This window comes from Canis lupus, chromosome 5 (assembly GCF_048164855.1).
Source record: "Canis lupus baileyi chromosome 5, mCanLup2.hap1, whole genome shotgun sequence".
NCBI lineage: Eukaryota > Metazoa > Chordata > Mammalia > Carnivora > Canidae > Canis > Canis lupus.
The window spans coordinates 20,832,682-20,859,945 of record NC_132842.1 but is presented as its reverse complement, the minus strand read 5'-3'; the positions used below and the strand labels follow the sequence as shown (position 1 = coordinate 20,859,945).

The window sequence follows — 27,264 nt, the reverse complement described above, 5'->3', positions numbered from 1 at the left end:
TCTTGATAGGCAGAAGATAACTATGTCTGTAGCGCCACGATGGTGTCTCTCTCGTGAGAGAACTAGTTTCCAGATTCTTGACTTAATGAGTTCTAAGGGTTCTCGTTTTTCAATGAGTATCTTATCCATCATACTCTTTCCTTACTACTTCACAGCTCTATAACTTTGTATTTCAGGGTCTGGCACGAGGCCATGGGCAGAAATTTGTCTATTCCTATGATACACCTCTGTAGTAATGTGATATTCTTTTTTTCTCAGACCAGGCAAAGAAATAGAAATTTTGGCAAATGCTCAGGAAATATAAGGGGGAAGGTGTACCCTAAAATTTTCTGGTCATGTGATACTCCTTTTCAGTTGGGGATTCAGGTTTGTTATACTAAGTTTCAGCAATGTGTGCGCATCCCGTCAAATCTTCCTCTTTTTTACATAAATGATCATATAATTCTCTTAGAGAATTCCCTTAAATGGGGTTTGTTCCAAAAGTAACGCCAGATCAGAGCTTTGGGACGTTATACAAATTTTAAAGAGGTAAATATCCATGGTGGCACAGACAGCAGTCCAAGTACTTATAGGACATGCGGGGGTACACGTGACATGAATGCAGATTTCTAGACGAAAAGGCTCAGGGTGGCTCTTCTCTGGCACTTGCATTCCTTTGACCTACAAACACAAGACCTCATCTTCAATGATCATTTTATTTTAAAATGTATGTTCTCAGAGGGCAGGGCTTTGTGCTTGCCGTTTTTGTGTAGTGGCCCACATTTTGCTTATTTTAGTAGTTATGAAATATGACTCATGCACTAGAATGGCAAGAAATGTCATAGAAACAAAAAGAATACCTTTTAAATAATTAGCCCTTGGAAAAAGGTGCTTGTCCGACCATCTAGATTCATTTGGGAATCCAGAGACTGACAAGACCGCATAAAGAATGCCAGAGAAGAACCACTGTCTCCAAGTACACGTCCTGCCATCAGAGACTAGTGGAAGTCACGACAGACACTGCCCAGAGTCCAGACGCACACAGATGGTGGCTGTCAGGAGGTGACTCACACTATAGATTACAGCATTTAACAAAGCAAAGAGGATTAGATGTTTAGACAGTAGTTGGAAAGCCATTCTCTAGGCAACTGACTATATATTTAAAGGAACAGCTCAATATTTAGAACAATCTTGTTGAGATAGAAGGAAGATAGAGTAAGTCTTTACTGGTTGATTTAATCCAATGCCTCAAGATGACTACTAAGTCGAAATTCCCGCAGATTTCAAAGGGACCATTGTTCAAAATACAGAGGTACCTTTGCTGACCTTTTTAAAATGACCATCTAGTTTATCATATGCCCTTCACTTTCAAACCAGCAGATTCTACTCTCAGAATATTTCACTTGTACAAATATTTCTTTGGTTTCCCTATTTTAGTCACAAATTCCAATCGATTATATTTGCTGGAAGAAAGGAGAGAGAGAGAGAGGGAGAGAGAGAGAGAGAGAGAAAGGAAATGAGGTCTGGAAAATGGGCCCATTAAGAGAGAGATTTTAGAGCAGAGGGCTGGATACAAATCCAGAATGAAGTTACTTTGTGACATGCCAAAGTGGCCGTTCATACAGACCAGCACATCTTATTAGAGGCTGTTTTTAATGCAGTATTGCAGGCATTGTGGTAAATACCGCAGGCTAGAAGTTTCTGTGTGCATGGAATCAGGGTCACGTTCCTAGTAGGATGCAATACTATCTTTATCACTACCATGCAATATTTATTAAGGGTCTCCCACTACACATGCCATAGCAGGAGACCGTATTTCTACAGCAAGCACAACAGGTTTATGAATAAAACGTTTAAAGCACTCCGATCATTTTAAATGTGAGACCAATGCCATGTAATGAGTTAACATTTTTCACAGAGTGCGTCTTCTGGTGGATGAGGGCTATGAAGATCGAATTCTGATGGCGCATGACATACATACGAAGCACCGGCTAATGAAATACGGAGGTCACGGCTATTCTCATATACTTACCAACATTGTTCCTAAAATGCTGCTTAGAGGTATCACCGAGAATGCACTTGATAAGATACTCATAGAAAACCCTAAGCAATGGCTAACTTTCAAATAGGATGGTTGTTTATGAATTCACACCTTGAGTATAAAGCTTGCGGAGGACACTTCTCAGTGATTTCAAACCCACTGTGAAATATTAATCAGAGCTCTGTAGGACTCATGACGGGTCGTTTCATCTTTAGGAGAATCAGAAGAGTTTTGCCTTCTCAGAAACCAGTTACGACCTCTGTGCCTTTAGGAAGCTACTGACTTAATTGGGCCTATTGTTTTGCCTTCACAAAATAAACACAGAAATACCAATTTCCAAACAGTGATTTACAGTCTGTATCCTCTTAGTGGAGTCTCGTTTTGCTTTCTTAATCTATCAGCTGCACTACTTGAGAAAATTTAAAGTGTTTCTAGTCAAATTACCCCCTTCTGGAGCAATCTAATGTTTCTTGTAATATTGATGATCGTACTAATTATCCTGCTGTTCTTTAATTAATGCTTAATGAATAATATGGCACTTTAAAATTGCTTCGGCAGCAAGGGAAGTTAAATTTTGCAGCTTTTTTTTTTTTTCCATAGGATATTGTAATACAATTACCAATTCACATTGGTAAAAATATTGTGTAAGCTTAATCATATGCCATCTCCCTTATCTGTATTTACTGATAATAAATCAGTTTGGTTGCCTTTGGCTTGCTGGTATCCATTTTTGCTGTAAGACTTTGTTGCTTTAAAAAATTTGTAGAAGGGAGCATGAACACATAATGCTCAATTATAAAAATTCAATCATAAAAGTCAAAATATATTACATAATATAGTTTAATGAATCATTACATTGATAATAACAAAGGCCACAGTTTAATTAATAATATATAATGCAAAAAAAAAAAAGAGAAATGTTAGCCTTATATATATTCCCTTTATTTCCTTTACCTTTTATTTGTTTTTCCTTGGGCCTAAACAGAGAAAATAATGCTTAGTTATCTGAAGAAAAGGTCAGATCCATTAGAAATGACATTCTGATTCTAGAGCCTATTCTTGAAAAGGTACCCAGCCCTGATGTTTTGTGTAAATAAAGCCTTTTTAAAACTCACAGAAGATGTGCACTGCTGTTTTATAAATTAATCTTTTGGTTGATTCCTCATTATGCTGTTTGTTACCCCCCCCCCACCACCACCAAAAAAAATCCCCAAACTCTTTCTACCAATCCCTCTTGATAAATATATATTGTTAAACAGAAATAAATCCATTGCAACTCCTTTATGAATCTGCTAACATATCAGAAAAAGCCAACAGAATTAGTCATTATTCTTGATGAACGGGCTAAGTGTTTTTAATCATAAAAATCATGACAGTTACTCAGACCAAGGCATTTAAACCAAGCCAACAGCACCTTCAGATGGGAACATGCGTAACTCTTTTGGAAAGTTGAGGTTTTCTAAATACAAGATATTTCTGTGGATCAAAGATGATCAAGCTTTCTGTGTATTAGAACAGAAAGTACCCAAGAGGAATGAGCCAGAACAAACTAATTCCTTTAAATGAAAAAATGCAAATGTCCTTCACCAGTAAAACAAGCAGATTTTTACATCCCTGTTTTTCAAATCTATGCATTCAGAGAGTCTTCAAAGGCAACAGAGAGGGGAACGGATTTTTCATTGTAATAGTGGAAGTTGTCTGATAGGGTATATCAACATGCATTTTTAATCTTTTTCTTAGGTTAAAGAGATGGCTTTGGCAGTGTGTTTTAACCAGAGAGAAATGATTTGCACTACTCTCGGAATCTACTTTACTGTCCGCTTTAATCCACCTGAGAAAAAAAGAAAAGGAATTGATAATTCAAACGCATATAATTCATAAACGTTGCAAAAGAGAGCCACTTTGTTTCTGCAGTCCTAATATTAACAGTCTGCCACAGAATGCAGTGGAAGTATTGATTGGCATATGGTAATAAAGAAACCATAGGCTTAATTTACAGACATGTGATGTATAGGGCATTTTAACCAAATGAAATTTAATTTTCTGGGTAACTCTTACAAGAGAAGTCATTTAAATTATTTTGCTATTCCATATACTTTTGTAATCCAAAATATATTTCGATCCAAAATAAGTCAAATAATTTATGTGTGTTTGTGTGTATATATACACATATTTTTTAAATTAAATTTTGAGGCTATACAGCCACTGTGCCTATGGTCTGAAGCCATTATATATATGTATATATATATATACACACACACATATATATGTGTGTGTGTATATATATATATATAATATTTGATCTAACGTGTGTGTGTGTGTGTTTTATGTGTACACACACAAATACATGTATGTGTAGCACGTATTTGTATAAAATATATACACTTTGTTGTCTTATTGGTTACATGTGAAATCGTTCATTTTGAAATAATCTCGGGCCACGCCTTGTAGTAACTATTCGAAGGCCTTAACTTAGGGTCCCCTTGGTGACTCATGCAGTAGCTCAAATTAAACCATTGTGCATTGGGTTATGAATAATCTTTTGTTCCAAAGAAGCCGAAAGCCTCAGTCTGATTTAACACCAAAGAATAAATGTCTCTGACTTTCTAAGTAAATCTAAACGCATTCTATTGACAAAATGGACACACAGGGGAATTTCTAAATACCATACATAATTACACATTTTCACACTTAGAGGGTAATCCTATGATACAATTTCGATCTCTATATTTAAAGACTATCACCAGAAAAGAGAGAAAAGAAAATTCGTAAGAAAAAGAAAATGTGAAAATGATCACAGGCTTGGGAATTCCCTCAAATCCAGAAGATTCCAGGTTAAGGCTTGAAGTTGAATCATTCCCAGGACTAGCTCTAAAGTTAACAAAAGTACAAGGCAAACAATTTCTTTGGGGACAAGCAGCATTATTTCAATCAGACCTTCTCCTGCAGGGTAAACTCATTCTCCCCACACTATGAATGGACTCCAAGTATCATAATAAGCAGGTAAACTCACAAGAACCGAAGCTGACATATGGATAAAAGCAGCAAGATCACAGTACACCAAAGTATCATATATATTGGAGAAATAATTCAGTGTCTTAGATTTTTCTATAAAAATTTGTGATCTATATAGGACTTCATTCACATGGACACTAACGATAAGGAGGAGTATTTGCTTTGGCGGTAGTGGATAACACATCTGCTTATCTTGCTTTTAATATATTTTTTTTTACATGATGTTTCTGAGTGTACAGATGTGAGTCAGGTAGCATTTGCATTGCCCACATATACACAACTGAGGTGCCCCGCAACCGGCATCCCCCGGGGATCCTTGATTCACGGACGTTAGCCAAACGAATCCAGTGTCCAAACTCAGAATAAGCAGCTTAGTTTCTGCGGTATCAGTCAGCGTAAATAATAAATCCAGAAAATGTGCTGTATTTGTTGTTATTCCCTCCGTGGGCTTTCCCACCATCTAATTTGATGTAGACTTCATCTCCCGGCTCCAGGTGAAGAACCACACTGTTACTGGCATAGTCGTAATTCTGATCAGCATCTTGAGCGATGGCACTGGCACGCACCTGTGTGGAACAAACAAGAATTAGAATTTGGAGGAGAAGATGCCCAGGTTTCCTCTTTGCCATTCACACAGCCTCAGAAGCCCACCTGCTGCCATAGCACAGGATTCAGCGTGGAGGAGTCCCCCTAGGCACCCCGGAGCTCTACGGGGCTAGCTCTGTAACAGTTTCAACTATGCTCACTGGAAAGGAGCAGAACCGAGTAAGAGGTGCTTTCGCCAGGGCCATTCCAGCAGTCTCTTCCCACCGCAGGTTGTCGACAACACACACCACGCTATCCTCTTCCTAAATCAGCACTTTTTCTAATTCCTTGAATCTCCAGGCCCAATCCCTTCTCGAAATGGGAAATAAGGGTATTTTTTTTTTGCATTTTAATTTAAGCCAATTAGCAATATGCTAACCAGACGTTTATGAGGACAGAGGTTCAATCCAAACCTCAGCTGGTCCCCACGATTATGAGAAAATTGAGATCCAGAGCAGTTGAGGCTCAGAGACATAACACGACTCCGACTCTACTGTATAGGGAGAAGGAAAAAAAAAAAAAGAAGAAGAAGAAGAGAGCCTTTTGATTTAGGGCTTTTGAAAATCTTGGCCAGAAACCTCATTTAAACATCACCCAAGTGTGCTGAGTTCATTTTTCCATTTTTGCCTTTTTATTACTTACCTGTGATGCGTGCGCTTGAATAAATTATTTAATGTCAACATACCTAAAAGTTACAGAAGGAACTAAGCTTTGAGGCCTCTAAAATTCCTAAAAATTTTTGACTGATATGATTGAATATCCTTTTACATTTAAGTGATCCTAAAAATGTGTGGTTTGCTTTGAGGACAGAAGTTGCCTATAATCCACTCATGCTGAGCCTGTGATCTCATTAGTGGGTTGGCAGACATTTGCAAACAGTCAAATTGCCTATCATTTCAAGTAATATGGACATTCCATCATATCCTCAACTCAAATTAGGCTTCCTATTTATTTAGCTATATCTTGATCCTGCCTTGGAAAAAAAATGTTCGATAGGCAGACTTGTATTTGATTGATTTCGGTAAAACATCCACTCTGTGGCTTGTTTCTATTCCACTATAATGGTATTTCCCTGAATACCATAGCAAGTGATTTAGTGGTTTTGTAAACCTGCATTATGTAATAATGCATGACTTGGGGTAGAGTATGCTGGATTTTATCACTTGGCAAAATGAGAGAAAAGAGACATAAGTCAAGAATTTCCATGCATTTCTTTCAAAACTTAAACGATAGGTTTTCAAATTAAATTTTCATGCGGTGTGTTCTCACATTAATGCTGAAATGTTAAAAAAGGAGAAGGCTCTTTGACACTGCTGAACTTGTAAAGTAATTTGAGTAGTATTTTAAAAATTTCTTCGTGGGTATCGTATAGCAAAAGGAGAAAGGGGCTTAAAAGATTTAGAATTGCTTAACACTGGCTGACACTAATACAGTGAAAGCAATATGCCATGCAATTATGCTCAGAAACACTGACTCAAATGTATACACCAATTCAGTGAAGCGATCTGTTTTGACCGCTAAGTAATAATACAATTTAATGTTGTAATATTTCCTAGAAATTAATCATAAGTTTGTAGGAGTTGAGTGCTTTGATTTATTAATTTCGCCTAGTCATTAATGCCCCGGGGGAAAAAAAAATCTACAAGGAGGATAGCACCGTTATGACCTCATCTTTTTTTTTTTTTTTAAACGTGTGGACTTTTTAATGGGTGAGAAAATTTAAAACACAAATCAGTCATTTAGCCATGCCAGTAACATATTAATGAGCAATCCATAAATATATTTTTCAGCTATTATTAATAACCAGACACATTTTATTTAGTGCTTTAGGTGTCTAATATATGCTCTCTGGGTATTGCTTTAACACTGTTTTCTATATAAAGACATCTGGGAACCAGTACTCATTAAAATCCCTCCATTTAGAGACTATAGTCTTAAATATACATGTAATGCAGTTTTTATTCTACAGGGTATAAGCACAAAGCCATGTAAATATGACCATTTTGATTCTGTAGCTACAACCACAAAAACCTGCAAATGCATTAGTGCGATCCCACAGACTGGAAGGTTACCCTTATGGTTTTTCACTTCCTTTGTTGTGTGATAGCTTTTTAATGAAAGTGATTCTCTTAAGATTTTAACCTATACTGTAGGTTACGAGACTTTCCCAATTAAATAACTGCCATACCCCAGTGTACTTTGCATGATTTTTGTACACCTGCTCACCTGATCCTACCGTAAAGGTATAATGGAACTTGAAATTTCAAGCTCTAGTAATCAGCTCGGTGACTTCCAACAACTCTCCCTTAAAGCCATCAAACTACAGGGAAGGTAATGCATCCACCTTGGAGGCTATTTTCAGGTTCCTAAATGTACACCGATTTCAGCATTTTCTCCGGGAATATGATGCATCCTTTCCTTGCCCGATATACTCATTTCTGCCTAAATGTACTCTAATATCTTTTCATATTATAAGTTAACTATTTGGAGCCTGCTTGATCTGTAGCGCATGTTTCACAGCTTTTAAAAAGAGAGTATTAATTTGGCATTTCATTAATCTCACCAATTTATGAAGGAATATCCACCCACGAACTATTGTTTCCAATATATCTCATGTTCATTGGTGTTGTAATTAATACCTTCTTAGAATAAACCAGGCCTTCAATTATTTTATAGTTCTAATCTTGAGCCAGTTCTAGTTTTTATGATAGGGGCTTATTATAGTGGTATTACATTGGCTGTATTCAAAGAACAATTTCTAAATTCAGGTTTTCTGCTAAAGGTATGCGAACACATTAAAATTATATTTCCTGTCTGTGAAGCCATTCGAGTCCAACTTTTACCTTGCATATGCACTGTCATGGGCTCTCAACGAATGGTATGGTTAAATTTAGGTTGATGGTTTCATGGGGAATATGAGAACTGTGATCCTTTTAGTGGCATGTCTGTGAGAACATAGTAGCTTGTGTGGCTTTAGCATTATCTTATTAGTGAGGGTTTATTATTAGAGACAATATTTATGGTAACATTTGCTAATTTAATTAATTGCTACTGATGCTCTCATAATTTCATTTTCATTGTACTTCTGTGGAATCATAAACAAAAGGTTAAGTGGTGCATCAGATTAATTTACTGGCCTTTGATGTTTCCATCTGTGATCCTGCATTCAACACAAAGCATAAATAAAATGGTTCTCATATGGTTACGGTCCAGAGGCATTCCCTCTATCCTAGAGTGAACTGAATTTTTAGTTTAATTTTTGTGCTTCTCAAATCCACTTAATCCATAGAACATTACGCTGACATGGATCTCTGAGTTTCTGTTTTGTGAAAACAAATTAGGTCTGCTCAGGGGGGAAGCTGCCATTCTAAGAAGTGATCAGACAAGAAGAGAACTGAAAATCATGGATAAACTATTTAAAATTAAGAAAATAAACTTTATAAAATATTCCTCACTTGCAACTGTCTACAGATCAGACTTTACAAAACAGTTCTATTTTGTAACTCCTAAACAGTAATATTTCCTTAACAGTAATATTTTAATAGCTATTTTCCAAACTAGTCCATGCCAAGTTGAAAATACATTGTTTGTTGCTACCTATATCTTCCTGAATTACTTGTTGCACACCTTTTGAAGAAGTAACAGCTTAATAATGCCAATGGAGAGCTTTATACATGATAAGGTCAGCTGGTTTGCCCTATTTTTTTTTTCCTCATGCTTGTAGAATGTGCATGCTAGGCTGATACAAAGGAGCATTCGGCTCTCCAAACAATGAAATAATTTTAAAAACAAAATGCACCTAAAACACGTGTACAAAATGGTTTTCTTGGGATCAGTTCAATATACCCGGGCTCAGCAGTTGACACAGCCACCTTTAAACTAATTTAAATGTGCCATCCCCTGATTTTTCATGCAATTGCCAATTTCCAGGTATTTAAAGATGTATTTTTATTCAGTGGCTGATAAAACTTGAACATTATTCCATTTTAATTAAAATCTCTACAAACAATCCTTCAGTCTTGACAGTATTTTCCAGACCTAACCTTTGAGTCAGGAGAGAGCCAACTGGTAAATAAATGGGTGCCTCATCGCTGTCTGCTAAGGGGCTGCTCATAAACCATTTTGTAAAGGTAACACAATAGCTCTATTTTGGTACAGTGAGTCATGCCCTTTTTAGCCATTTACCTAAAACCAACTCACTGCTCTGTAAATAATCTTTATCTTAATATTATTTTTGTGCATAATAACTATAATAAACAACCCTGTCAGTGCCTCCTGGTGGCCATTTTTCCTTTTTTTTGTTTGTTTGTTTGTTTGTTTTACTTGTCCTGTGGGGTCCTGGAGCTATTGACTTCTAAATTCCTTTAGAAGTGATGGGTGGGAAGAGGGAGGAGGGACAGGATTTTTTGTTCTTTCCTTCTGATACATTTAGAATATTTGTCTTTCACTTTTGAAAAAAACAAAACAAAACAAAACAAATCAAAACCCTGCAAAACTCTGATACCGAGCTAGGTCTTTGGAAGAAATCTTGCCTTAATGCTGCTTTAATGGAAACCTGGATTATAACTAAAGAAGGTCTGGATTCAAGGAGCGGGTGACCTGAAGCCCCGTGGCGCTTGTTAAATCTAAGTTGGCCATGGCGGGGTTCTGGGCCATTCCCTGTGCCACCCAATCGGCAAAATTAAAGCCAGAGAACTCAGCCCAGACTGCAGGCTGCAGGTTGCAAGGCCTGGCCCAGAGCGTGGCTGCTGATTCAGCGCGCACCTCAGGTCCGGATGACACTCTCAGGTAGTTACAGCCACTATTTTCCTCTCCGAAGAGATCAGACCCACTTGGGGTGACCCCGAATTCCTCAAGCAAACGGTAAAGTGGCCCCAGCATAAAACTGCAGCCCCGTGACCCCCGTGGCAGGGCCGACCGGCTCGGGAGAGCGTCTCGGAGGAGGCCGGGGCTAATCTGAGGCTAGTTCCCAGTCAAGGCCGAGGCGCCTGGCTTGGGAGGAGGCAGGGTTGGAAAGACCGTCACGCAGGAGGCCCCGGGGGCTCCCCGGGGCGAGGCCCTTCGCCCTCCGCGCACCTGCCTGTGCGGCCTCCTACTCCGGCCAGTGGAGTCCCGCTCCTGTATTTGGGTGCGCGTTTTACTGAGTACACCCATGAGTCTCAACTTTTTTTCTTTTGCTGCCAGGACTCATTCGGTCCCCTTCTCCTCCTTGGGCTGAGATCTAAGCCGGAGTTCGTCCCTTGCATTTGACGGTCTGCTCGTTTCCCGGGGCTGGGACGCCGCTGGGGCCTTGCGACCGCCAGTCCGCGGGTCCCCTCGTCGGCCCTGGGACGGGCCACACTGGGACTCGCTCCTTCGGGTCCCTTCCTTCTCCCGCGGGCCCCTTTCTCCCGCCTGGCACGCCCATTTCGGGGCTCCCCCTGCCCTGCTGTTCCAGGCGAAGCCCGAGAGCGACCCTACGCTGCTGAAGAACCCCCCACGCCCCCCGCACCCCGGGGCCCCGGCTGTCCAGGGGACCGAGCTCCGGGCTCCCCCACCCTCGAGGGGCGCTCACGCCGGCCCGCCCGCGCGCTCGCTGCGAGCGGAGCGCAGGTCCCGGCGGGGGGACCGCCCTCTCCAGGCCTCCGGGCGCCCCCTTCGGCTCCCACCCCCGTTTCCGGGGTCTCCTCCCTCCTGCCTGCACCTTCCCGCGCTCCCTCCCCGCCCACCCCGCTGCCCGCCCGCACTCACCTGGTTGTTCTTGCAGAGATCAGCCCACATGCTGGTGCCGTCCCCTCCGCGCATCAGGACGTGGTAGGTGAAGAAGTAGATGCCCGGGATAGAGCAGGTGAACTTGCCCGTGGTGGGGTCGTAGTGGTTGCCGAGGTTGGTGACCACGTCGTCGAACTTGAGCACCTCGTAGCCTTCGTGCTGCCGCTTGAGGCCGGCGTAGAAGGCGATCTTGGGCACGGTGCTGTAGGTGGCGGCACTGATCGCCCCGGCCGCGTTCAGGCCCGGCGCCCCGGGCGGGCCCGGCAGGCCTTGGCGGCCGGGCTCGCCCTTCTCGCCCGGAGGGCCCACGGGACCCGGCGGCCCGGGCTCCCCGGGGGGCCCCCGCGGGCCCGCCTTCCCCGGCCTGCCGGCCTCGCCCTTGGGGCCCTGGATGAAGGTGGGCAGGGACTGCATGAGGCCGCGGTCGGGCGTGGCGGCGGTGCTGGGCGCCTTGGTGCCCCCGTAGGGGTCGCAGACCATGCGGCAGGTGCCCAGCATCTCGTAGTGCGCCGACGTGCCGGCCGAGCTCACCAGCACCGGGATGAGGATGACCAGCAGCAGCACCATCACCACCCCCAGCGCCCCGGCGGCGATCAGGCGCCTCCTGCTGCCCACCAGCCGGCTCAGCGCGGGGCGATCCTCTTGTCTGCTTTTGGACAAAATTTTGAAGGTTGGGCGGGGACCTCCTCAGAGCCGAAAACAACCCCCTGCGAACCCCAACTCCCCTGGGCGCGCGCGCGCCGGCCGCTCCCCGCCTGCTCCCGCTCCCGCTCCCGCTGCCCCGCGGAAGCCGCGGCTGGGGACGGAGCTCGGACGCCGAGTGACTTGAGCTGAAGTCCCGGGCTGGGGGCGGGGGCCGGGGGCGGGGTGCGCGGGGCGCCCTCCTGCCTCCCGCGAGCCCCTCGGCACCTGTGGCTGCGGCGGGCGCGGGCGCGGGCGCGGGCGGGCGCGGCCACCCGCAGGGCAGAGCCTGCCGCCGCCTCTCGCTCCGGCCGGGCCGGCTCACACTTTTATGCAGCCGCGGCGTGCGATCGACTTTTCCGTTTTTGCCGACTGCGCCAGTTCGCACCAACTTTCCGTCTGAAGTTGCCTTTTCCTGCCTCCTCCCTTTGCCTCCTTCGCGAGCTCCGTTCGCCCTTGCGGCGCCTCTCTCCGCCTCCCCTGCAGCCGCCCCTGCTCGGGAGACGCGCACCCCAGGCCCCCGACCGCGCCCCGGTGAGCTCGGCAGGCTCGGGGCCGGCGCGGAGGAGCTGGCGAGCAGCGGCGGGCGCCTCGCGGCCGGCAGCCGAGCGCCGCGGAGACTGAACGCAGACTTGTGCCTGGGCACCACCTGCCAGGAGAAGAGGAGGCTGACAAACGCGCGCCGGAGCAATTTATAGGCACCCAAGGCACAGAGGAAGGGGAGCCGCTTTGGCATCTCACTGCAGCATCTGCTCTGCTCATCCCACTCAGAGAGAGTTTGGCATTACTCTGACAATGTGGGATTTTATCCCCCCCCCCCCCCAGCCTCTCTCTCTCTCTCTCTCTCTTTTTTTTTCCCCTCCGCACATGGATGAACAGTGAGATCGTGAATACTCCCTTGCTGAACCCAGGTGATGGCAGCGCTCTCGCTGGACATACCTGGAGGGGGGCGGGGGAGACAGATGTGCAATAGCCTTGGGTCCTCGAAGGTCACACCTAAGCCCTCTCTTTACCCCCCACCCCCACCCCGCGCCCCGCGGCGCCAGTTGGAGGATGGAGGTGAAGGTTGAAAAGACGGTGGCTTGGTTGACAGTATTTCTCTACTGGCTCACCCACCCTCAACCGGTACTTCAGGTGCTTTTCAAAATGCCACTTTTAACATAAGAAGGGCCCTTTAGAATTTTTCCAGATGGGTTTTTTTTTTTTTTTCTTTTTAACCTTATGGTTTTCCTCGCCAGCCTTCTAAAATGAAAAATAAGATGCTACCCAGAGAACAGTAAGGTGTGTTGAAAAGCCAAAGGACGTCCTGGAGGATTATGGATGAACAGGCCCACCACACAATGGGGGGGGGGGGGGTTCTCTTAACAAATGCTGCAGATGGCGAGTATATAACTATGCCCTCTATTCGCAGGATTACAGTTCTAGCTACCTTTCGGGAGATCCTGCCCCTGGACCTGAAACTGCATTTCCTTGCACTTACATGTATGGGAAATAATCACTTGTCAAAAGGTCTTTAAAAGACTTAAGACAAACCAAGCAGGCTTTACCAAAGTACGGGGTAAGGTCTTTTGCTGAGATATGGAAAGTGTCCTATTAGCTTCACAGGGCATTTCCTGCATGTACACTGAGGCATGGGAGGAAAAAGGAAAAAATATGAGAAAGAAGAGCCCCATTTGCAGTTGGGAGAGACGGAGAAGGAAAAGCCTGGTTTTGTAATATTAATGTAAAACCCCCCAGAGTAGGTATTAGGCAACTTATCCCACTAACAAATACATAAGGCACAAGAACAGCTTTAAATAAACAAGTGGAATTGATTTGTAAATCATACTTTTGCATTCAGGAGCAATAGATGTCAATCAAATGTGGATGACATTTGCTTGTCAATACGGGGATGATGGCTGGGAAGATGGTGACTTATTACATCAGGGTGAGAATCAGAAATGAGAAGCCAGAACAAATAAGACTACAGCAAGCAAACGATGACATCCCCGGGGTGACGATCGGCGGCCTGGGATCCTGTCTGTGGCCTCCACAGCAGAGCATTTTCCATTTCTGTTTCTTCTGCCTAACTTCCACCCCGCGCCAATTTGGTTCTTTCTTTCCTTCTTCTCTGTTTCGAAACGAAATAAGGTCAAATGAGAGGCAGAAGAAAACAAAGATTCATTGATTCTTTTAAGAGAAATGTCAGCGGCTCCTTCAGATCTTTCCTGGGAGAATCTAGAGTGAGGCCCTGGTCCCTGGGGCTCAGCCCGGCCTAGGTCTCTGTATTTTCTCTCCCTCTGGCTGCTAAGGTTACTCCTGCTCCTGTATGTAACTGGACAAGAGTCCTTCCCACTCCCCAAATCTTTAACTTTTAGGGTAGTGGTTTTAAAAGTGTGTGTCCATGTCTTGGGCATAATTATACATCTATTTCAGAATACCTGGGTTCACACGAGGTACCGTATTTTCATATGTTTGAGCAGCAGACACATGGAAATAACACACCATCTAGGTTGCTTCTCAAAAGTCACATTTCTTTTGGGGGGCAAGACAGTAAATGGTGGGAATGATGGTGAAGGTTAATGTATTAATCAAACTCTTTCCAAATGCACCAAGTTATCAAAATTCATAAGACCTCTTTGTTGCTAGAGAGAGTCCAGTGGGGGATCAAGAGGGAGTTTTTAAAAGGGAGAGTTGAATAAATAAATTCTCACTGAAAACCTCAAGATACATTTCCATCGAAGACGGCTCGTCTTACAGAAGAACCCAGTAAGGATACCATGATATGGGAGAGTCAGAATGAACGCTAGAAAGCTAGGCCATACTTTTGCAGATGGTAGGTGTGAGACACAGCTGTGAGCAGAATAAGGGCCACCCAGTGTGTGTGCTGGCACACTTTCCCTCTACACTGTGAAACCAGACCTGTGGGACCAAACATTCCACCCTAGTAATGGAAGCGTTTCTCCTTTCACTTTTTCTAATGTCAAAGCACAGGTTGCTTTTTGCAAGAGAGGGCCCCAGCATCTGAAAGTTCTGCTGAGATTTGGAGAAGTGCTCTGTAGGCATCATACACGAATGCAGGCAACACTTCCCAGGTCACATGGCTGACCCCTTTTTCTAGTGAGCACACAAATCCAGGTGGGCTCATTGACAGTTGGCTTTTGGGTGAAGTAAGTTTCAAGGATTGACCTCCTCCCTTTTCTCTAGAAGCGTCCCACCATGTACTTTGGGAGAAATTTTGTTGTTGTTGTTCAGGGATGGCTGTATAGTAGATGAACTAATGGCTGGTTGCTGACACTTCCTACTGCTTGAATTTCTCAGAAGGTTCTCTGGGTAGTTACTCACGCTTCAGCCCTTATTCTGACAGTTTGAATAAGCCATCTGATTTGGCATATTACTCATCATCTCTATATGTATATAATAATAGAAAATGTGTCAATTAAAAAAAATATTTGATTCTCTTCAGTCCTCATCAGAGAAGCAAGTTTTCTCTAGAAGTTGATATTAATCTTGGAAGTAAGCCTTAGAATCTGATTTTTCCCAATCATTTCTGAAGAAAACACAAGACTCTCTATTCCCATTCCTTCTGTACCTGGGGCCTTTGTGACTGCTCAGATCATAAAGTCAAATACAGAAACTCGAGATCTGGTTTAGATGATTATCCAGTGATTTTCATCTTCCTGCATCATTTCTGTCTCTTTCGGAGAATGGAGCATATCCGAAGCACACGACTCCCACACAGACGTGCACCACCATCCATTAATCTTTATTGAGCGCCCACTGGCAGCACAGCCCTACACTGGGCTCTTACTAGGCAAACAAATCTTTAGTCATGAGAATGATTTCCAAATCCAGCAGTACTTAAACAGAAATAGCATTTATAAGAGGAAAATAACATGAGTTAACAAACCCAAGGAACTATCTACAAAAATAGAGATAAAAAGTATAAAAAACAAAAAAAACAAAACCATGCTGGATTAGCTATTTACCTTTGATTTCAGGATCTCCAAATTATATCTAGAGCCTACACTCCTTTGACTGAAGAGTTACAGGTTTCCAGCCAGAAAGGGTCTGCTTGGAGTAATGTAGGAAAGTAGTATATCCTTATGGCTTTGGAATTAGATGGGTCTTAATTTGGATCCTGGTTCCCTCATTTAGCAGCTATGAAAGTTACTTAGTCTCCCTGAGGCTTAATTCTCTTTTCTCTAAAATGGGAATAACACTAATAATTTACGGTTGTTGTGAAGACTGAGCAAGTTAATGCATACAATTACAATGATACCCAATTCATAAGCAGAGCCCAATAAATGTACATTTCCATGTTCATATGCTGTAGGACTGCTGAATAGTATGTGTGCATATGGGCTGGATGGTGGAACACAGGCTTAGGAAAGGAAGCTAAAGGGTCAGACTTAAGACAAATGACATCAAATGGATACTAAATATCATAGATTTAGACAAAATTAGAACACTCAAGTTCTCCAGCAGAGTTGCTTGTGTGTATTGTTGTAACACATAAAGTAAGAGAAAACTCAAAACAAGGATCACTTCACTCTTCTCCAAAGTCAGGAAAAAAAAAAAAAAGTTTTAGAGCAAGATAATTTGAATTCACTGCAGTTTGACAGACCAAGATTTTGGATTTAGTTAGGAAGCACTAAAACGTGTTTTTCCCCTGCTCTGGAAAGTTCCCCTTAGTCAACAAGTTGCAAGTGTGTTTAAAAATCACTGAGATGGTGGTTACTCAGGAATTGTTCCTGTGGATGATGGTTCTCAAAAAAGTGAACATCCCAGAGAGGGCTGCTTTGAGTCAGCCAGAAGAGTAATCACTCTGAAGGATACCTAAGTCATAACCACACGCAGTAGGGAATTTTCAACGAAAAACTCTCCATGGAGGATAGTGAGTTGGAGAGCTAGCTTGGGGAGTCTATTGTCAGAAAATTATTGAATAGCCAGATGGAGATGATAAGTAGCACATGACATAAGGCTTGGGTACCACGTCTGGCTTCAAGTTGGTCTCAAATTTACAAGGATGAAACCTCTAGTATGAATATGGTATTTTATACTTGCTTTCCATGGGTGGGATGTTCCATCCCTAAGACCCTATCTGATGTAGAACTGAGGAAAAAGTTACCGAGAATGAAATCTAAGGGGTCAGCCAGTCCTCCCAAAGGATGGTCACGATAACGCAGCCATACAAGGAAGATGGGTGAATTCAAGAAACTAAACACAGCTGCCATTAGACCGTAGGGAATTTCAAGCAGAGAATACATCAGAGGAACCCAGCTGTGAAGCACACAGACCAACCAGGCAAGCAGAGGTAAGAACTGCTGTAGTCCTATTGTGTTGTTTTAAAAATCTAAAACATCATGAATTCTGAGAGAGCTTACAGAGAACCACCAACAGAGCCAGACCCTGCCAAGAGCAGCTGATAATCTAGAATATTCTAGAATCTGGTTCTAAGAAAAATTGGGATGGAGTTGATAGGAATAGCAAGGAAAGGTACATCTGGCCCCATTCCTAATAAGAGTGTGACCCCACAGCCACTCACCTTCAAATATGAACAATCTGTCCTGTGAATAAATACTGCATTCCTTGGGTATTAGTAAGTGAACAGACATATCAGTTTTTCCCTAATTCAGGCAACCGCTTGGGAATAGTCTTAAACTATATAAAAATAGTTTGAAGCCATAATCCTAAAAATAAATTGCAGAGGTTATTTGTAATAAGCTGGAGGGGAAACAATTAACTATTAGAGGGAGTTGTATATTGAATACAAGTAGTTGTATGTTTCAATGTTTCTCGTTGAAAGCAGTTGTGACAATTCGTAATTTATTTTTTTAAAGATTTATTCATTTATTTATTTGAGAGGGAGCATGTGTGTGCAAGCACGTGGGGGGTAGTAGGGGCAGAAGGAGAGGGAGAGAATCATGAACAGACTCCCCCCTGAGCATGGAGCCGGAAGTCGGCCTCAATCTCAGGACTCCAAGATCATGACCTGAGCTGAAATCAAGAATTGGTTGCTTAACTGACTGAGCCACCCAGGCACCCTGTAACAATCCATAATTTTACTAATTACTTTATCTTTGGCTCTGGAAAGTGGAAAGAGTCAGTACAAGTTGGTGATACTTAGATGAGGGCTTGATGTTTTTCTTTTGCCCAGATAGTCCAAGATACAAGGGGTAATCTTTCCGTTTTCCACTTATCAATATCTGCAAAGATTCTATGGCTTCACTCAGGCTTCTAAGACCGATCTGCACATGGGAATATTCTGAGTGTGAGCTGCTCCACAGATGCTTATCATTTTTGGTGTTTTAGCCTTTTGTTGTCTGCTGCTTTCTTGTTTGGACAATTCCAGCAGGCTAGCAACTTCACAGGGGCAGGAAAAGAGGAAAAAATGTTCATTTTATCACCAATCGCTGCTTTTGTAAAAGAAAGTTCAAAACTATTTGCTAAATTGAGGATTATCTGAGCATGTCTACTATCCAATAGCTGCCATCATGCATTTATATATGTATGTGTGTGTATTTACAAACATATATATATATAAATATAAATGTAAAGAAATCATATATATGTATATGTAAAGAAATGTAAATGTAAAGAAATGTAAATGTAAAGAATATAAAGAAATCATATATATGTATAGGATTTCATATACATATGATTTCTTTACATTTACTCTTAGGGGTTTGTTTTTGTGGGTGGGCAGAAGGTCTTAGTAGTTGGATAATAAGAGCCAGACAGGACAATCCATGATGGATTCTCTTAGCTAAAGCCCCATGATGTGATTTTGGCACCTCAGTACATATGAACATTTGTTCTAGCATTACACAGATCACTGATTGGCCCTCTTTGCCCATTTCCCCCAGGGCTGAAGGTGGCATGGTCTTTTTTTACAAAAGGCCTTGAATAGAAAAAGGGGGAAAAAAGGAGCTAATTAAAAGGAATTTTAGACGTGTGGTTCTCAGATATAATCATGCATTAGGTCTAAACTACATAATTAACTTTTCTTTCAGAAATTCAGAACAAGCTCAGAAGGCCCTAATCTAATGTTTTATCCAGTGTTTGACTGTACTAGTTAGAATGAATTCTCTGGATAAGTCACTTCTATTATCTTCTCATTAATGTGTTCAATTTAATTCAATTGAACTGAGTTAAAACTCTCAAGAACTGGATTTTGCTGTCCCGAAGCCTCTCCCATCACCAGACAGTCTCACAGTGGCATTTGCAACGACCTGCCTTCAGTGCCTGCTCAGAGTGTGTCACCCCTCTGCCCAGAAACAGTAACTCACTCGTTGTCCGCATGGCCAGAACATCCAACTGGAATGCCAGGCTCTTCAGAAATTGCCACCAGGCCTATTACCTTCCCAGCCTTGATATTAATACCTGGTCTCCCTCTTTAGCCATCCTCTGGTTATCAGTTAATCTATCCTGCCAGAAGTAGTCTTGCCATTTCCTCCTTTGTCCTTGTCTTCTCCTCCCCCTGGCAGCCAACATCCTCCCTCTCCTCTTTCCACCTCCCAATATTATCCTTTTTCAACCCCTGCCCCCTAGTTCTAAAGCAACCTCCATCATCCCTCCTCCTACTGATTCTCTCCCTGCACCCCCCATACCGCCCCCTGCCTCCCTGGTGCCTCCAGAGCCTGTGGCTCTGTCCTCTTCTCACTGTGCTTCCCTCCTGCTGCTCTGTGGGGGGTTGGGGGTGGGGTAGGGTAGGGCTTGTCCCCTCTCCTGTTACTGAGAGAAATGCCAGGACAGGACATTTCATATTTGGGCCCTGACCCACCCATAGGCACTAATGGTATGTTGACTAGGGGTTAAATGGGTTATCTGTTTGTTGCTTAGAATTGTTAAATTGGGATTGGACAACAGAGTTTTCAAAAGAACGTTTTAAGATGTAAGAAATCTGGATGTCCTGAATAAGCTTGAACTAGAAATCACATATTTCCAAGGACTCAACTTTCTTAAAAGTCCCTTTGACTGCTAAAAATGTTAGATTAACGACCGGATTAGTAACAAATATTGATAAAAGAAGGAAAAATAAGAGCTGAGAAATAACCTGTACAAGAATCGGAGTTAGAAATGTATTAGGGCTGAGGCACCTGGGTGGTTCAGTCGATTAGGGATCCTACTCTTGATTTCGGCTGAGGTCACCGATCTCAGGTTCCGGGGATCAAGCCCCACTTCGGGTTAATTGCTCATTTTCTCCCTCTTCCCTCCCCCGACATGTGCTCTCTCTCAAATAAATTAATAAATGTGAAAAAAAAGAGAAATGTATTAGGGTTTTAGATGTTAGAGCTAATATGTGTTTATCTCCCAGTAACGGATGCTTGCATGACTGGTTCTAATAGTTGAAAACACCAGTTAGATTGGTTTAACTAGCAGTTAGATTGGTATTTTCAAAATGCCTCATACCTTGTGCATAGTGGAGAACAAAAATTCACCTGTGATTACTGAAAGAGCACATGAATTCCTCAGGGATTGTGGCCCAAGGGGATGGCCATATAAAGCACCCAAACTGGGTCACCTGGGTGGCTCAGGGGTTGAGCATCTGCCTTTGGCTCAGCTTATGATTCTGGGGTCCTGGAATCAAGTCCCGTGTCAGGCTCCCTGCAGGGAGCCTGCTTCTCCCTCTGCCTGTGTCTCTGCCTCTCTCTCTGTCTGTCTGTCATGAATAAATAAATCAAATCTTTAAAAAACAAACAAACAAAAAAAGCACCAAACTGTATGCCCCAGTGGACCTCCTATGGGGTTCTTCCCTTCGTTTCTTTAAGATTCATGGAAAAGTACTCTACCTATCATCTGTCAAGAAATGGAGACAATATATTTCTTCTGAAATACAGAATGATATTAAATTTTTTTAAACTTCTCCAAGTTCCAAAGAAGAATCTGGCATTCTAATGAGAAAAGCACAAAAGAGCGCCTTAAAAATAAAAATAAGAGAATTACAGCGAGGTGATAGAAAGAAAGGCTGGGGACAGGGAGAGATAATTTCACGGAAGTGTTACATCGAGGATGGTGGCTATAGAAAATAAAATACTTCTGGGTTCCCCAGTAGCCAAGGCAAAAAGGGAAACATCATGGGTTATTTTCATTTTATGGTGTACTGAGAGAAACAATTCAACAATCGGTAGAATGAGATTTTTTTGATTATTGAATTCTAAGCATTTATTAAGTGAGAGGTATGAAACTGTATCATGAATAACAGTCAGAGACAGTTTCACAGAAAATGAAGAAATGTTCCCCAGTGAGAAACTACTGAAGGAGCCCAAATCTATTTCAGCTTACCAACCCTAGTACATCTTGAAATTCATTCAAAGAAAGCTGACATGCTGAACAAGAAGCAAACACTACTCCCAGAAAATATGCAATTAGCAAGAGCAGAATGAATGGGAGAAAGAGCAGAGGGTGCTGTTTAAACCAGAAGGGGTGACGACTCATTTTCAAATAAAAATCAGGAGTGTAGTAAATGCTATCATCGGAGTGACGAAGCTCAGCGAAAACAAATGCAAATAAATTCCACATTTCAGTTTCTTTTTAGTATGTAATTTGAGGAGATCAGTCAAATGTGACTAGCTACAGAAAAAAGAAAAGAAGTTAAACCACTTGGCAGATTTGTTCCCAAGTCATGCCTACAATATTTTGACCGATGAATTACTACAGATAGAAAAATGTTACTACTTATAGTATAAAAACACAACCGTGAATGGATAGGAAGTTAACTAAATCACACCTAAATGTTCAGTTTTGAAAACAAAATGATTGCATATACTGTCTGATAACAATATTCACAAACACCAAGAACCATTCATATAAAAGATTGCCAACCCCGTGCACCCCTCTGAATTGCAAGCACTGAGCTACTTACTGCAAATACAAAAATCACTTTTCTCCCTTCATATTGAATTGGTTACTTATAATTAAGAGTATTTCAACCCTAGTAACGCCTTAATCAAGCCTATATTAAGCCATTGGATATTGACTCACAATCTCTAAAATACAGACAAGTGTATGCAAGGTAAAAGCATCCCAGTACTCCCGACACAGCTGATGAATTTTCTGAAGATTTTTGAGTGTGCAGAATAGTAGGAATTTTAATGGTTTTCAGCTCCTCTTAGATCTACTCACAAATATAGAAATATGTATTGTGAAATGCAAATGAACTTGAAATGGGTTCAGTGGATGGTAATGCCATCCCCAGGATGGGTGCATTAATACCCAGGACCAGAAACCACTCAAAAGGTAATAGTCTCCCGTCAGCCAGAGATAAAAGGCAAACTGCTTTTACAAAGTGATAAACAGTACATACTACAAAGGGGGAAAATAAATACGCTTTCATGACACAAAAGGGAACGGAGCCAGGGAGATAAAAATGCAAGAATAAATATAGGTGGTTTAAACTAGTAAAGGGGAAGCTGAATGAGAGAGAAGAGGACTTGCTGGTTTTCTCTCTTTGAGGGCGTTACATACCAGCTTTCTCTGAATAACACAAGCTTCAAAGATGGGCAGCACGTTTTAGGTCAGCATTTATATTTCATCATGGTCATGGACAGACTCTGAAGCAAGGTGGGCATGGCTAAAGAATTGGGGTCCCTGGACAATGACAATGACACTCTGATCGGTGCAACTGGGAATGAGCCATTAGGGAGGAAGGAGAGGAGCAGAGAAGATTCACCAAACAGGTGTCTGTCCTGTCCCATGCCCACGTCCAGATCTACGGACATCCATGGTCAGTGCACTGGGGTCGAGACAGACCGTGCTCCCCCGTCTCCGTGGGGACTTGATGAATTCGAGCCATGAATGGATAGCTGGGAGTGGAAGCAGCTCCAGATTAAAATCGTCACTGTTTTGTTGGCTCGGAAATTCATTTTTGCTGTCATCCACTCAATTTGCTCCTCCCTTTGTTTTCTGATTATTAATTTTGGAATCATTAGTGATTTAATTTTTTTAACCACTAAGTGCAATTATCTTAATGATTCGCTTGCGTAGCATGTTTTAATTGAAAGTAGGAGAGAGTGCAGTCTGAACTGAGTTCTCTGAAACGAAGTGGCCTCTTCGTGGTAGACAGCATATTTTCAAGGGATCTGAAGTCTTTGTGTGGAATTGAACTGCAAGCATAGGGCTCAGTGTCACGGGATGATTGGGGTACCTGTATGCTGACTTAAATAAAATGTAACATCTTCAATGAAAGATTCAAGTTGGAAAACCCTTTTTGGGTAAACTGTCCATGAAAAGTGGAAAACTGCAGGATTTTCCTAACAAAAATGTGGGCTTCGGCAAGATGTTGTTACACTTGATCTTGGCAATCAGAACCCGTTAAAAGTAAATGAGGTGGTTGCTTTGGAAGGGAGGGCCTTAGGTTTGAGGATTTCTTGTGTATTTTGTATAATTTTTCATAGAGATGAAGCAGCAAAAGAATAAAAGTATTTGTTAAGGTTGGGAAAGTATGGGGCAAAGAACCCAGTGAACCTAGCCTCCGTTCGGTTCCCAGATTATTCCATTTTGTATAGAACAAGTTTTTATTAGGGGACTGGATATATTTTTAACAAAACATACCTTATTCCCTTTTATATCTCCCATAGCACCTATATCAGCACCTGTGCACCAAGCAAGCCCTCAGTTAAATGTTCATCAAAATAGGTAAAGGCAACCAACATGCTTGCTGCTTACATCCTACAAAAAGTAAAAATCAAAGCATATACAATGCTAACTATGCAATGGAAGGTTCTGGATCAACTGTTAAAGAGATATCTTATTTCTCCAGAGCAGTGCCCTGATTGGGGTAGCAGCTTCAGTCACAGTGACTCCTGTTCTCTGGCATCGTTGGGAAGACACCAGGGTGGACATCATGTGGCCATTTTGTCCTCATTTGGCTGAGTAGCTCCTGCCTCAAAATGGGTCACTCAGTTTCTCTTTCCTGTGCACAAAATGTGGAAATTGATAGCTCCGTGGAGGAAAGGCCCACAGAAGCCTACTGCCCAAGTCCTGGGAGCTGCCCTTGGTTCTTTCAACTGTCTTTCTGATCCTGTGGGATATTTGATATTTCCCAGGAAGACCCACCACCACCTTCCTGTCCCATTTTTTAAACCTTATTCTACAAACAGTGGGTATCTGTTGCTGACACTGGAGAGAACCTTAATAAATACAACAGGTTGGGCTTTAAGGAAGGTTAAGGAAGGTTAACAGTGCTGGCCAGTACAACGTTCTGTGATAGCAGAGATATTCTATTGACGTGCTGACCAATAACGTGGTCACCAGTCACATGGGGCTACTGACCACTTGAAATGCGACGAGTGCTGGAGAAACTGAATTTTTAATTTTATTTAATTTTAGTGGAGTTAAGTATAAATAACCACAGGCAACCAGTGCCTAGGTATTGGATGGGGCAGCACGATGAAGATGATGGGAATCTTTTTCCTCTGGTTATGGATAGAACAGGAGAAACTGGACTTAACTTGAAAGCAAGGAAGCTAAGCATTGGCTGTGAGCAAACATGAGAAGAAGGTGGTCAAGGAGAGTTCCTGGAATCCTCGGCCATGCTCAGAAATGGCCATCAGAACAGAATGGTGAATTAGTATGTTAGACTGCTGTAACAAAGCACCACAGATTGGTGGCTTAAACAACAGAAATTTTTTGTCTCACTGTTCTAGAGCCTGGAAATCCATGATCAACATGTTGGCAGGATGTTTCTTCTGAGGGCTCTCTTTTTGGCTTATAGATGGCCGTCTTCTCGCAATGTCCTCACATGATCTTCCCTCATGCACATGTCTGCTTCCTTGCTCTTCCTCATAAGAACACCAGTCATATTGCACTAAGGTCCACCCCAATGACCTCTTGAAACATTCTGTCCCCAATAGCACCATATTCTGAGGTAGCTGGGAGTTAAGGACTTAGGAATATGAATTTTGGGAGGACACAATCCTACCCGTAACCAATGGTCACAGTGTGGACATGGCTGAGAGACCAAGGTGTGATGAAAATCCCAACCGCTAGCCTGGCCCGGAGCTAGCCATCCCTTGAGCCTGGAGACCTGCTCAGCATTTCAATTCCAAGTGTGACTGCATTTTCTGCATTTTAATTGCCACAGCAGATGAACTATAGATATGGGCATAACTCTATTCCAGGTAACCATTTCCAGGGAGTTTAATGAGTATGGCTTATTTCATGTAACTAAGATATTTGAATGCTGATTTTGACTCAGTGGACTCTTCCTTTAAAATTATCTCTAATTTTGAATTTTTTCTTCCTTTGAGTGCTATCTGGGCAAGTCTTTATGACCATATGCCAGGACTCTCCTAATAGCTTTCTGCATGATCCCCTGGCCTCCAGCTGGTCCCTCTTCTCATTTATTCTACTTATTGAGTTTAGATTCTTCTTCCCAAGAGACCGCGTTCATTGTTCCTTCCATTTCCTGGAATCCTCAAAGGACTCTCAGCCTAGTCGTCTCAAGATAAATCCCAAATTCCTAACCTCAAGCTAAGTGTAATTTATCACCTCACTATACCCCGTGGATGACTCTAAATTCTACTGCTACTGAAAAAAAAAAAAAACAAAAAAAAACAAAACCCTTTGAGTCCTCCACAGATTTCCTCACTTCCGGCTGACATATCCCATACATACTCCATGCCCAAGTCCTTCCTCTGGTAGGCCATCTGGAATGTCTTCAAAGGCCTTACTATTTATTACACTAAAACTTTTACTCAAATTTTACTTCTTCAGAAATGTCTTCCTTGTCTAAAATTGTGTTCCATCCATCAAAACTCTATAACAGGGTTATATGGTGCCCTTAAGGACTAAACTGTGTCTCCCCACCATAAGTCCATATGTTGAGGTCCCAACCCCCAGGACCTCAGAACATGACTGTATTTGGAGACAGGATCTTTAGAGATGCAATTAGGTTGAAATGAGGTCATTGGGGTGGGCCCTAGCCCAATGTGGTTGGTATCCTTATCATCCTTATCAGAGGAGATTAATACAGAGGGAAGGCCAAGTAAAGACACAGAGAGAAGTTGGCCATCTGCAAGGCAAGGAGAGAGGCCTGGGATCGATCCTGCCTTGATGGCTCTCGGAAGAAACCAGCCCTGCCAACATCTTGATCTCAGATTTCTAGCCTCTAGCACTGTCAGAAAATTAATTTCTGTTTTTGAAGCCACTTAGTCCATGGTACTTCGTAATGGCAGCCCTAGCAGACAAATACAGGCGTATATATCACAACCTATTTTTGTCTATTTCTCCCCCTCAGAAAGTCAACTTCATAAGGGCAGAAACTTAATTTTGTTCATTTCCATGAACAAGAACTAGAACTAGAACTAGAGCAGTGCCTGGTGTGCAGTAGGTGTTCAATACATGGACTTTGAAGGACCAGTCCATATGCTTGGCTCCACTCATCTCTGCCTAATTCTGTGGTTTAGCAAAGGAAGCCCATTTAGCTGCAGATAAAAACTACATCCCCCAACCCAGCCTTTATTGGTAATAAAGGCAGCACTTTGGTCTCTGCTGGTTTTATATTATTTCTCAGTGGCTTTAGAACTTGGGCAAGGAGAGGGCAGCTAGGTACTAGTACCCTCACTCCCTAATGGCCTGCAGTATCTTGCAAACAGCAGGTACTCGATAAATATCTCATCCAAAAATAGCCTATTTCCATGTTGCCTGGCAATTTCATACATGCATATTTTGATTCCCAGCTTCTAGAGGGCAGGAGTTGTCTTCAGTGCCAGCAAGTCTGCCCATTTGTAGGAGTGGTTCCATTAGTCTTTAATGAGCGGGTGACTATCATGCACATGCCGTGGAGCTCTAGGGAAACATCAGTGCAGCTCGCAGTGAGGCCCCTTTGCTGAAGGTCTTCTCATTTCACCACCCTTCACCTCACTTCCACAATGTATGAGATGTGGTGAGACAGAGGTGAAAGTCAGTGAGTGTGCACTCTGGATCTCTCTTCTCTTCCCTTTGGCTACAGATACTGGACCAGAGATGGACACTGTGCCACTAAGATTACTCTCCCAGGAATGTGGGTTGAGATGGAAACTCCTGACAGTCTCTACTGGCTGTAACACTTCTTTTTTGTATACGGAGGTATTGGTAGGAATGTGACTGGTGCTCTTGTGGCCCAGGAAAGGAAGGGCCGTTCACATAGAAAGTGAAAGAATGTGTAGTCAGGCAGAAAAGAGCAGTGACAGGGAGCCCTGATGGCTTTCCAGAAGCCCACTTCCATTTCTGCCCTTTATTTCCATGGT

The 27,264-nt window shown here is 42.6% G+C and overlaps 3 protein-coding genes across 12 annotated transcripts in view; 1 reads left to right on the top strand and 2 right to left on the bottom strand.

Annotated features, from left to right (window-relative positions):
- PTER (phosphotriesterase related) overlaps positions 1–27,264 on the top strand; it is a 144,115-nt gene that overhangs the window by 64,292 nt on the left and 52,559 nt on the right. For 4 of the 8 annotated variants that reach the window (XM_072825671.1, XM_072825672.1, XM_072825675.1 and 1 more), the window contains one exon: positions 1,898–3,139. The exons of the other annotated variants lie outside the window; for them this stretch is intronic. In XM_072825671.1, coding sequence (XP_072681772.1) covers positions 1,898–2,108 — 211 coding nt within the window. In that variant the 3' untranslated portion in view covers positions 2,109–3,139. Of the gene's footprint in view, positions 1–1,897; positions 3,140–27,264 lie in introns of those variants that run through there. 8 annotated transcript variants of the gene reach the window in all.
- On the bottom strand, positions 2,843–12,241 carry C1QL3 (complement C1q like 3). Its single transcript, XM_072825686.1, has 2 exons — positions 11,351–12,241; positions 2,843–5,601 (listed from the first exon to the last, which is right to left on the bottom strand). Exons 1-2 carry the CDS (start codon positions 11,936–11,938, stop codon positions 5,422–5,424), a joined length of 768 nt encoding a protein of 255 aa, XP_072681787.1. The 5' UTR covers positions 11,939–12,241; the 3' UTR covers positions 2,843–5,421.
- Positions 13,858–27,264, bottom strand: part of RSU1 (Ras suppressor protein 1) — a 249,288-nt gene continuing 235,881 nt past the window's right edge. For all 3 annotated transcript variants that reach the window (XM_072825682.1, XM_072825684.1, XM_072825685.1), the window contains one exon: positions 13,858–14,162. Coding sequence is in view for 1 of the 3 variants with exons in the window: in XM_072825684.1 (XP_072681785.1) it covers position 14,162 (1 nt within the window). In the remaining 2 variants the exon portion in view is untranslated. The remainder of the gene's footprint in view (positions 14,163–27,264) is intronic.

Coding starts and splice junctions, on each gene's coding strand:
- C1QL3 (XM_072825686.1), bottom strand. CDS start 11,938: ATGGTGCTGCTGCTGGTCATCCTCATCCCGGTGCTGGTGAGCTCGGCC. Junction 5,602..11,350: donor ATCTCTGCAAGAACAACCAG/GTGAGTGCGGGC, acceptor TGTTCCACACAG/GTGCGTGCCAGTGCCATCGC.